Source organism: Geospiza fortis, unplaced genomic scaffold (assembly GCF_000277835.1).
Source record: "Geospiza fortis unplaced genomic scaffold, GeoFor_1.0 scaffold878, whole genome shotgun sequence".
NCBI classification, from domain to species: domain Eukaryota; kingdom Metazoa; phylum Chordata; class Aves; order Passeriformes; family Thraupidae; genus Geospiza; species Geospiza fortis.
The window spans coordinates 1157441-1169155 of NW_005054471.1; the positions used below are offsets into that span (position 1 = coordinate 1157441).

An 11715-nucleotide genomic window follows, 5' to 3' on the forward strand; every position below is an offset into this window, starting at 1 on the left:
GCCGGGGCGGGGGCCCCTGCCGATCCCCGCGGGACCGTGGCCATGGCGGCTGCTCTCTCCACCGGAGCCATCGTGGCAATTTCTTTTAACTGTGTCATTGCGCTGCTCATCCTCATCCTGTTCCTCATCCTCTGCAAAGCCTGCAGGACCCCCTCATGTCCCAAGAAGACCCCGGCTTCGGATGTGGATGAGTCAAGGAACGAAGAGAAGTACCTGCTGCAGCCCTGATCTGCCTGGGGTATCCGGCTGTGCCGAAGGAGCTGTGCCAGACTGGATGCCTGTGCTGGGACTTGAGTGCTGGATCAGGCACGATGAAAGCTGAGGGGACACCCAGCTACTGGCAGGGGCTGTGACAGGGGCCACAGTCCTTTGCCTTTGTGGTTTTGGTGTGTGAAGTTTCTGCGAGTGCCCACAGTGATGATGGGGATAGAGAGACAACTGATGGGGATATGCTACAGGGACAGTCATGCCTGTCCCAGCAGTCAGTGAGCACAGCAGGAGCTCTGTCTTCGAGTGCACCCCTCATTTGGGAAGAGCTTGTGGGCTCTTCTCTGGTGGTCATGGCCTGGGACAGTGGCAACATCGTCACAGACCTGAGCAAAGCGGGCTGGGGGCCTGGAGAGGGGAGGCAGCAGGGCTGGCACAAGTGCAGGCTGGCTGGGTGTGCCCAGGGAAACCTGAGCAGCCCCAGCCCTGCTGGCAGAGCAGGGTGTCACCAGCCCAGAAGCTTGGGGGTGGCCCTGGGTGCCATGTGCCCTCAGCCTCAGGGGGGCGTTTGGCAGATGTCTGCCCGAGCAGCGGATTTAATGAGGCACAAGAGGGCCTGCATGGTCTGCCTGATCATCCCCGGCCTGTCTGCCAGTCCCCTCCAGCATCAGCACCAACGCTGCTAGGCAAACCACCCTCCTCCTCCTCGCTGGGTGCGTGTCCCTGCCCTCCCCCTGCCTGCTCCCAGCCGAGGTCAGCTGTGGCACTCACCCTGCCTGTGAGCAGCAGACGTGCCCCTGCAGGCATCCCTGATCCCGCTGAGAGCAGCCTGGTGTGGCTTTTTCCTGGGGAGATGAGGGTGCCTGGACAAATAGCTCTGAAGGTTCTTTGACCCTGCCTGTTCCCTGGGGATCACAGTGGCTCTGTGGGGAGGGATGCTGTCATCTGGCTTGTCTGCAAGCCTGACAGCGGCATCCCCCGCCCTGCCAGTGGGTGCTGTGGGTTTTGGAGGGCTCTGCCTTGCCTTTCCTAGAGCCGAGCAATAGCCACAGACACCGCTGGCATGGCCAATGCCATAAAGGGACAGAAGGGGGGGGTGGGAGGGATGCCAGCCCGGGGTCCTGCAGCCGGCCTGGCAGGGCCTGCGGCTCCTCCCCGTGTCAGGTGTAGCAAACACATCCCTTTGCAGCCTTGTTTTTACTAGACTAATAAACAGATTGTAGGACCCACCTTGTGTCTCTGAGCTCTACCCAGTACCTGGAAAATTTGGGGGGAGGTGGAATGTCCTGCCATCCTGGAGGGCTGAGGAATGGCTGTCCCAGGGCTGGGGACTGTGTCCAGAGGACTGTGGGTGGTTTGCTCAGGGATGGTGATAAGGAAGGGCTCATGTCCACATCCGTCTGTGGCTTTTAAATGCTGGGTGAAACCTGACTGGGTTTTCCTGCCTGGGGCACATGGGAGTCAGCAGAGAGCACTCCCCAACCTTTGTGCCAGAGGCACGCAGAGTTTCCAAGCTGTGGCCTCACTTTCCAAGGATGCTTGTGGGAGACAGGCCAGCTGAGCATATGGAGGACACCTGCCACCACACCTGTCTGGCGTCTTTGCTCCCCAGGCCTGGGAGCTGTGCACAGAGATCTGGTGGTGACAGCCACCGCTCATCAGCATGCTGTGAGGCTGCTGCTGCTCCTGCTGCCACCGCAGCAGCTGATCCTCTGCTGCACACAGAGTGGTGGCGGGCTCTGCAAACCCTGCTGCCCAGCAGTTCCGTGGGCACCAGCTGGGCAGAGGCACCCCAGCCCCACGCTGAGGCCCCTGGGGAGAGGGGAGCTGTGAGCCTCCCACAGCTGGGGACTGGCAGCTGCTGCCATGTGCTGCTGTCTGGAGGCATGGAATGTCTCTCCCACAGTCCTGGGGCACCAGGCCCCGTTTCCAGGCACCCTCTGGCTTAGGTTGCCACCCCTCACCCCAAAATCCAGGAGTGCCATTCTATTTGACTTGCACAAATGCCTGGGGGAGGGCGTTCACAGCTCAGAGCTCAGTCTCTCTGGCCACCACTCACACAGTGGGACTGGCAGCAGTGAAGCTGCAGCCCTGAAGTTTTCCTAGGCCCCCTCCTGCCCTCCACAGGGCTCTCATCTGGTGCAAGCCCAGTCAAGGCTTGGGAAAGCCAAGGGCCTTGTGGCTCTGGAGGGCCAAGCATGGTGAGATTTGCCCGAGCCAGACATGACTGCATACCACAGCTCTCCCAGCACCTCGGTTTATTTGTCCAGGCCTAGAGGAAAAGTGTTCCCGCTGTGCAAAAAGTGGGCAGCAGGGGCCCGTGGCTTGCATGCCAAGCAGCCACCGATCAAAGCCGAGCTTGTTTGGTCAGAGGCTGCCCACAGAGTCATCATTCCCCCCTCTCACTCCTCTTCTTTTTTCCCTGGCTGTCTCACCAGGCTAAGCAGCTTCTCCAGTTTTGCTATTTCTTCCTCGGGACCTTTCTTCACCTCCTGGCCTTTCTTCTCCTGCAAAGAGACCAAGCAGGATAGAACTGTGAGCAGGGAGGAAAGCAGGGATGAGGAGGGATCCAACACAGGGAGGGCTGTGTCTGAGCTCTCACCCCTTACTGGAGGCTGATCCACGGGGGAATGCACCTGCTTATCCTCATATTTCAAGCCCAAGGTGCCGTGAGATGTGTGAAAGCTCCTATGAGCTGGGAAAGGACACTAATGAAGTGTTTGGATGGGAATGATAGTGGATCTATTGATCCACAGTGACTCAAAGCCTTTTCTGCCTCTCTCTTCCTAGACCTTCTTAGCCCCATGGGACTGGACCATCCTCTAAGCTATGCCCCCAAGAGGTGCCAGGTATGCAAGAGTGCTAGGGCAGTGAGAGCAGTGCAGATTTCCAGACCTCCCAAAACAGCTCCACCATGCCCATCCCGTGCAGGTGCTTCTGGGCAACGGCAGCCAGAAGAGCAGGGATAATCCCTTTTGCACCCAAATGGCTTTTCCCAGGAGAGCAGCTGGGTGTTGAGAGCCCCTAACCTGGTGGGGAGAAGTGAGTCAGAGCTCCCAGGTGTGCTGTTAACTCCTCACTGAGGCTCTCCTGTGACTGGACACAATTCTGTGCCAGCCCTGATGCACACCTCAGCACAGGCAAGGAGGACAAGCCCTTCCCACATTCCCCCAGCACCTGTCCCAAGCATCCCAGGGTCTCCCTGCCTGTGTGCTAAAGCAAACTACCAACATCTTTCAAATCACATAGCACAAAGAAAAGAGCCTGTCCAGTTCAGCCCTCTCTTGTTTGGGTGCAGCAGGAGCTTTCCAGGCCTGGCAGAGGATGATGTCCCTGCTGAAGGCACAAATTCCACTCAGTGCTTTGGGCAGAACATATTTCTGCTGTGCTGTGGGCTGCAGCATGGCTCTCAACAGAGTTCTGGCACTTTGGGAAAGTGATTAACCGGGCTTAGGCTCCCCAGGTTCACATCACATAAGACACATCTGCAGTAGAGGAATTTTCCAAGCTACACTGAGCTCACCAAGCCCTCTTGCAGCTGAGCATCTATGGCATGGGATTTCTCCAAAGCAGCATCCCCACAGTGACCACTTCCATCATGCAGTGTTGCCTTTCAGTCACAGCCTTCCCCTTTGCCAGCCTGCTGGATCTCGCCTTGCCTCTGGATTTGGTGGGACACCCCTGCTTTGGGGCTGGGGAGCTCCTCTGTGTGCAGCATGGCTCTGGGCACCCCAGGAAGCAGCTGCCTAGCACAGGTGAGCAGGAGGGTTGGCACAGCCTGGCAGGTGGGCTCAGGAGAGGTGGCAATGGGCCTCCAGCACCACAGCAGAGCAAAGGTAAGGGAACATCCCTGACCACGCCTGGAGGCAGCCTGCAGGAAGCTGCTGTACTGGCTCTTCTTGGCATCCCCAAAGAACATCCTCTGCTCTCCGTGCTCTCACAAGGCCAGAGGGGCAGCACTCAGCGTCGGAGGAAGGAGACTGCCAGCTTTCCTCTCTCCCCACTTAGAGCAGATCAATTCTCCAGCCCCGCTAATGGCCGCGGGCACAGCAATTACAAACACACACCCTCCCTTCAGCACTCAGCACCAGGAAAGTTGTTATCCCGCATGGATCTCACTGCGTGTCTCCAGCAAACGCGGGCACTGCCGAGTGATGACAACGGGGGAAGTCCCCGGGGAATCCCTCCCTGTGTCCTTCCTCCTCCCAGCCCAGCACAACCTCGGTGGAGCAGAGGTTTCCTAAGCTGCCAGAGGACACTGCCGAGATGAAAGCAGTCCTGGGGGGAGGATGGGGACAGGGATATTTGGAAAGCCCTCTGCCCCCAAGAAGACAGCCCCACTGCTGTTCTGAGCACTGGGATGAGCCCAGGTTCTTTTATTTACAGAGTCCATTTCTGCATGGTGGGACAGTGCTGGTTTGTGTTAATGCCAACAGGTGAGCAGCACCATTTGGGGCTCTGGTCTGGGCACTGCAAGGGATGTTTGTAATAATGGCCCACATCACAGCAGAGCATCTCTGAATGAGAGCCTTGGCATAAACACAGCTGCTGGAGGTTTTTCAGGACCTAGCTATTTCTGCAGAAAAGTTGTTTTGCTGTCTTACAGCATTCAAACTCCTCTCTTTGGCACTCTGTGTCACATACAGCACCACGCAAAGGTCCTCAGGACAGCAAAAGAGGCACCTGCTTTCCTCAGATGGGAAGAGAAGATGATGAAGCCACCAATCCATCTCCATCCCAAGTCCTTTGACCCCTCTACTGGCAGGGTCAGGAACACACCCTGCCTGATGTCCTGCAGGCCCATGGGAACTGTGACTAAGCCTTGCTGAATTCACCAGTCACAGGCAAGGCTCAGCTCCTGGTCTGTCCCTAAACTGTCCCTAAAACTTTGACTTTCACACTGGCTCAGCTCCTTTGGTGCTTGTGAGCCCACTGTAACAAAGCCACACGCAGGCCTGTAATGAGCCGTAACTGAACCAGAGCCCTAATTTAACGCCACATAACCAAGCAAGCAAGATGACACAGGGAATGGAAATTACAATGTCCTTTTGGGGGCACTGGAATGGAAAGTTACCCTTTATTCTGTCATCTGCTTCTCCCAGAGCACTTGTGCTTGTGAGCTGGCTAGGCCGCTGATGGCACCAGCGCAGCATGGTGGGATCTGCTTGGATGCACGTGGCAGCTTCCTGCAAATCCAGGGACTCTGGCTGCATCAGACCTCTGAGGAGCAGTCCTTCTTGAGGCAGAGCTATTGTGATGTCCCAGGGCACACACGAGGTGGGGAAGTGTCACTTCCTCACGCAGAAAGGCTCTGCCTCCAGCAGCGGCCACAGCCAGGTGTGGAGAGGGCACTCGTGGGACTCTGCCACCATGTGTGCACCTGAGCCTGTCCTCCACCTACACCCCTGCTTACACCACATCCATAGGGCTCATCAGGAGCTGAGGGTGAGCCAGGGCAGATCAATCTTCCCTATGAAGCTACTGGATGCAGAGCTGAGGTTACGTGGGAGGTCTGTCCCTGAGCAGCTCATGGAATGGGTGTTGGAGCTGCTCAGAACAGCATTTGCATTGACTTTACTGTTAACTGCTTCCAGCTGGAGAGCAAAGTGTTTCTGTTGAAATGGTGATGAGGGACATGGCAGGAAAGCTCAGGGCAGGGCCAGGAAAGGTGGTGTGTGGGGATGGACTCTGCCCTACTTACAGAACGTGACCTCAGGGAGGAGAGATGGGGAAGAAACCCCCTGTTTGTGTCCATGCTGCTGTATTTGTTGCCAAGTTTCTCACGGCCCTCATGCTCCCTATACCTCATGTCTGGGGTCTTCCCTGGCTTGTCAAGCAGGGAAACTGAGGCAAGGAGCTCAGGCTTACAGGCAGTGTGCAGGACCCTTGATGGTCCTCTCAGCCCCAGGGTGAGTACTGGCACTGGAAGTGAAGCAGGAGGTGACTGAGGTGAAGCCTCAAGGGGAAGGGTGGAGTGAGAACTAGGACAAAGATGAGGATGAGGCCTGGCTGCCTGAAGGTCTCTTGACCCTTGGGAGCCTCAGCACTACCCATCCCCACACTGGCACATGCTGAACGCTGCATTCAGGTTAAGGGACTCATTTAAACTGGAGTCTTGGCTAATGCCTTCATTCCCTAGTTGAACAGTATGCCACTGAGTTAATAAAGCTCCCATAAAAGCTGTGATGCTGGCACTTCTCTGCTTCCATGTCTTTTTCCCATTGGTGGAATAATCATGAAACATCTGCTCTGAAGTTTTGATTAAACAAGGCTGAACATGTTTATGTTTTAAAGTGGCAAGGAAGTCAACCACGCTGACATGAGCATAGTCAGGAAAGTCCCCACAACTTCCTTGGGAGCAGAGGTGACCCTTTACCCTGCTGAGCCTTGGCCAAGGGGCACAGGCCTGTCTCTGCCCTGCTGCTGTCATGACACTGACGTCATTCCTTACACCATGGGACTTCTGGATACAGTCATGCTGGAACAGGATCTAGACATTTTCTAAAGCAGCCCAGACATTTTCTAAAGCAGCCCAGACATTTTCTAAAGCAGCCCAGACCTAGGAACTGGCCTCCTGTGCATGAGGGTTCAAGCTTTTACAGAGTTGTTTTGAAGGGGGTAAGAAGCCTCAAGAAGATACCTAAAACTGCTTATTCTTATTATCCACAGTGGGAAGGGGCACACAGACTGCCAGCTGTTCAGAGACGTATTTCTTTGAGACAAGATCTTTTCTTGCTCCTTCTGCTCAGGTTAAGGTGACAGTTCCAGGGTAAGGGCTCCTTCATTACCAAAACACACTGGTGACTGGCCTGGTGAACTCAACAAATGAAAGCAAAGATGAAGCTTCCCTGGAGCATTTCTGTCAGGAAGGCCAAGGAAAGCCAAACTCCTTCACGAACATAGAAAAATTTTCCTCATCATCTCCCTGGGCTGCTAACCAAACATTTAATAGGATCAACAGGAATATGATAAGAGCTGCAGCCCTGAAGCCTCCCAGATCTACCTCATCATGGTCCTACTGCAACCCAGTGCTGCAGATGAAGCTGGAGTTATGCTGAGCTGGGGATGATGTCTGTGCCAGGACCACTTCTGGGCTCTCCAGAAGTCCATTTACATGAACAGCAACATGCTTTTCCACCACAGAAAGCTTTGAGGTATTCTCACAGCCTGAGCTGACAGCATCGCTCCTGGCCCATGGAAGGATTAGCTGACAGACTGGAGATAAGGATTTAGGCTTATTCCACTTCTGTTTGGAAACAAATGACACAGTAAACATTTTTTGTAGGCAATGAAACCAGCAGAAAAGCCCAGGGGATGGCTGGGTCATTCAGGTGACAGCAGCCACACAGGATCACTGGCCTCAAGGATGCTCTTGTCTCCAGCTTCAGGTACAACCTGTGCAGCTCAGGGCAAGCACCTCCACCTTGCTCAAACTCACATCCTGACTCAGAGACTTTCCCTGGAATCTGCTTTGGCCCATGCCAAAGCACAGCAGAGCACACGGGTCTCAGGGCCCCAGCTGCCTGCCTTTGCTTGTTGGAAGTCAGCATTTAAATTGGGTCACAGTGCTGGGACCAGCCTGTGCTCAGCAGCACACATCTGCCAGGAAAGGCATGGGAACAAAGGTCAGGACATCCAGCAGGCAGGAAGTGCAAACGAAATTGGATCAGACCTGAAAGAGGATGGGATTGTCACTGGAAATAAACCAGAAGGAATTGGGCAGGGCATGTGGGCAGGGGTCACTTGTCCCCAGAAAGTGGGTAGCTGCCCACGGCACACCACAGAGCTGGCCTGCCCACAAACATCCATGGGAGAGGGGAGGGAATGCCTGATGGAATGGATGGTCTATGCAGCAGCAGCAGCAGCAGCAGGGAGCTAACAGCCTGGTCAGATCCATGGCCATCAGGGAGCACAGCCTGTGCATCCTCCCTGCTCTGTGCCTGCCCTGCCGGGGGCTGGCTGGGACTCCACCTCCTTGCTCACCCCCCTGCAGTGTCCTCTGGCCAAGCAGAAGTTGTGCACACAGCAGGAGCTGTTCCCTGAAGAACGTTCCCTATTCTTGCTAACTCCAGAGCCTAGAGCAATGTCTCTTACAGACCACTAATTTAGGCACCTAAATTTAGCCATAAAAAGACCACATTTAGCATGAAAACTTCAGTGAACAAGGCCAAGCTGAGTGCAGATTTGTCTCATGGCAGTCCCCACAGCTCCTCTGAACTGGGCATTACAATGATTTGTTACCTCCTTCTGAATTTATCCCTGTACTAGCTGCAGAAACCCACCAAAACCATTTAAAACTCTCGGTCTTCTGTCTTTTCCATTATCTGACACAAGTTCAAAAGAGGGATGTTGTCATGACCCACAGCTCACTAATCACCAAATAAATAGCTTTAAAGAGAAGGATAAATTTTAAAGTCATCTTAAGACATTATGGGTCTGAAATGAGCCAATACCATAAACTCTACCCTGCACAGATGCTGTGACTAGGAAACATCAGCAACAGGGTCCCAGGAGGTCACACTGTGTTTTGTCAGCCTTGAGGACAATTTAGCTAAACTCTAACTGTGAGCTCGGGGTGTGTGAGATGAACAACAGCTTTCTTTTGGGTGTCATCAGCCTTAGTCACTGAGATGAGCCAACATCTATAGACTCTACTCAAACAGAGCAGCCTGGTGAGAAAAAAAACTCTTCACAAGGTACATGGAAAAGATTTTCAGTCGCATCACTTAAGTGACTTGTACTAAGCACTGAGAAAAACCATTGTGTGCTCATTGTGCAAGGCAATTATCCTGTCCTGGCACACTGAGACCTCCTGAAGGAGTCAGAGTGGAATAAAACCCCTAAAAGCTTTTTCCTCAAGCCCAGGGAGTCCTGGTGGTGCAAACCACCACTGGGATAAGGACAGAGGGAATGGGATGCCCTTTCCTTCACCTCACTGTGGGGACAGGCAGTGCATCATCCACTCAAACCCTGGATCCAGCCCTACTGGATTCAGATTTTCTGCAGTGCCATTTGGCTCATCAGGATGGGATAAATAATTTCAAGTAGCTTTTAACATTTTGGGAAGCCCCAATACTCAAAGCCTGTCTACATGCCAGGTGTTATGATGACATGGGATGCAAAGGCTGGTGGGGGCATTAGTGCCCAGTGTTTAGCTGTGGGATCTCTCAGACCCAAGCAGCAGGGAGGAAGGAAATGAGATTTTAACTGAGATTGTCCATAAAACCCACTAGACAGTCAATACCTAGTGTTCTAGCTTGACTTCAAATATTGCTGGAATTCCAGTGACACCCAGACACCAAACCTCAGTGTAATCTAGACAATCCAAAAGCTGAGCAGGCTTCCCTAACTCCTGCACCTGCCATGAGGGGCCACATCTGCAGCACCTCTTCACTTGGGTTGGCAAACCTGATGTGGAAGGCTTGGGCACACACAGAACCCACAGGCACGTACAGCAAACCCATCCAGAGGGATAATATCAAGGATATGCCTTGCAGAGTGCAGTGACCCCAGCATTCTTAAGCTGCAGCCCTTGATTCCTGCCAGGCAGCACAGTCAGCCACCCAGCAACATTTCCTTATCACTCAGCATCTCCTTCTTTTTTTTTTTTTTTTTATTACTTCAGCTTTCTTTAACATTTTGGCATGCCAGCTCAGTAAGCTGTTACGGATTAGAGTTTAATAAAAGCAATCAAACACAAATGTGAATATGCAGCTCCTGCAACTCTTGGGTGCTGCTGTTATATCATAGAGCACAGCATCTCATGAGAGAACATTTGCAGTTGTATGAACAGTATATTTTAAAAAGCTGGAATTTTTTCAATGCTTTTTTCTCTGGCCACCATTGTTAACATATACACATCCACCCTGATCATCTTTTAACTGCTTTAAGAAAATCCAGTTGCTATTTTTCTTTTAACACAGCACCTTCTTTAATTTTTTTAAATACAGTTCATAAAAGTATTTGTATAGGAAATATATTCTTGGTTGCTACTTACATGGGAGCATGTGAATGTACTTCATTTTGGATAAGTACAAGTACACCGGAAACTGGATTTTGTTATTATTAGAAGTAAAAATAAATGTCCTTGCTCAAAGAAGCCTCATATGTAATAACATTAAATGCCAATGGCATGAAAGATGTATTATGACTGATACTCTTCTGCTTATGAAAAAACTCAGTCTGCAATTTAATGTCAAGCCACATTCCTCTCTTTCTCTTTCCCGCTCTCCATGACTGAACTCAGGGATGCTTCAGAAATTGCACTAGGTATTTCAACCATGTGAACAATTTTGTCATCTCAACAGGGCATTCTCCTTGTGTATCTTTCACTTAAATCATAGAGTCACCCAGGGCAGAGCTAGGAGGGGTTAGTTCACTAGTGCACTCTTGTCCATGGTCAGAGCAGCTCCTCTTAAACTGCTTCTGACAGATGCTTGTCCAGTCCTTGGGGTGCCCAGCACAAGAGGCCCCACACAGTGGATTGTTCCACTCTGCTCTCAACACCTGCACAGCCATTTCTTTTGAAACCCTCCCAGGAATGGTGCTGCCAACCCATCTTTTGGAGATGTCTGTCAGCATGCCCCTCTTATGCCCACTGAAACCTTCTCCCTCAGTCTTTTCCTGCTGTCCTGTTACCTCAGAGCACTGCCTTCCTTACCCCGCCAGCGCAGGATCTCTTTGGGAGTGCTCACCTCTCTCATCTCCCTTCTTCCAGCCTCTCAGCTGTACTGTCCTTGCTGCTCTCCTGCTCCTCATGTCCCTCAACCCCAGAACCCAAAACTGGAGCAGAGGCCTTTGCAGTGCAAAGCAGTGCAACAGGATCAGACCATGTTTCCTGCTCACTCCCCTGCTGCCTGCGCTCTCTGCTCAGGTAAGTGAGACCTTTCTCTGTTCACCTCCTCAGCCAGTTACTCCAACCTCCTTGTGCATCCTGTTTACTTCAGACTGAGACTCCCCATTTGCCTCAGATTAAATGATTTGCACAGCTTCTCTCCACCTGCTGCACAGGAAACTGCCAGGCAAATGATGAATGCCACACAAACGCTCCCAGGCCTGGGAAGCAGATACACTGTTAGCCTGGGCAGCGTGGGATGTCACGCTAAATCGCATCAGCCACGACTGAGTTACGCTGCAGCATGCAAATCAGGGCTTAAAAGAGGTCAGGGAGGAGCTGGACGCAGGACAAGGACAGGAAATCCTGCAGCTAGAGCTGTTCTTCCCTGGGATTTCACACAGTTATGGCAGCTGAGAAATCCCTTCCTGCCCCACAGACAGACAGACAGACAGACAGACAGACAGACAGCTGTATTCCACCACAGGGAGCTCCTGAGTGTTGCTGGTGTCAGTCCTCTCCTGGAGTGGGCTTGGCATAGCTCTGGTCCATGTTTTCTGCTGCCTGTTGAGGCATCTGCCCTCTGAGCCCACATATCCTGCAGTGATGCTGGGGTTGTGCTACACACTCCCCAACCATGCTCACTGACCCAGCTGCATCAGACTGTCCATGAT

At 52.7% G+C, this 11715-nt stretch overlaps 2 protein-coding genes across 2 annotated transcripts in view; one reads left to right on the forward strand and one right to left on the reverse strand.

Annotated features, from left to right (window-relative positions):
- The first annotated feature begins 10 nt into the window (after window positions 1-10).
- Window positions 11-1436, forward strand: ENHO (energy homeostasis associated). Its single transcript, XM_031062861.1, has one exon. The coding sequence runs from the start codon at window positions 43-45 to the stop codon at window positions 226-228; it is 186 nt and encodes a 61-aa protein (XP_030918721.1). The 5' UTR covers window positions 11-42; the 3' UTR covers window positions 229-1436.
- Window positions 1437-2456: 1020 nt separating this feature from the next.
- DNAI1 (dynein axonemal intermediate chain 1) overlaps window positions 2457-11715 on the reverse strand; it is a 136864-nt gene continuing 127605 nt past the window's right edge. Inside the window, exon 20 of the mRNA XM_031062862.1 lies at window positions 2457-2714. Coding sequence (XP_030918722.1) covers window positions 2610-2714 — 105 coding nt within the window. The 3' untranslated portion in view covers window positions 2457-2609. The remainder of the gene's footprint in view (window positions 2715-11715) is intronic.

Excerpts from the sequence above, each read along its gene's own strand:
- ENHO (XM_031062861.1), top strand. The coding sequence starts at position 43 with ATGGCGGCTGCTCTCTCCACCGGAGCCATCGTGGCAATTTCTTTTAAC.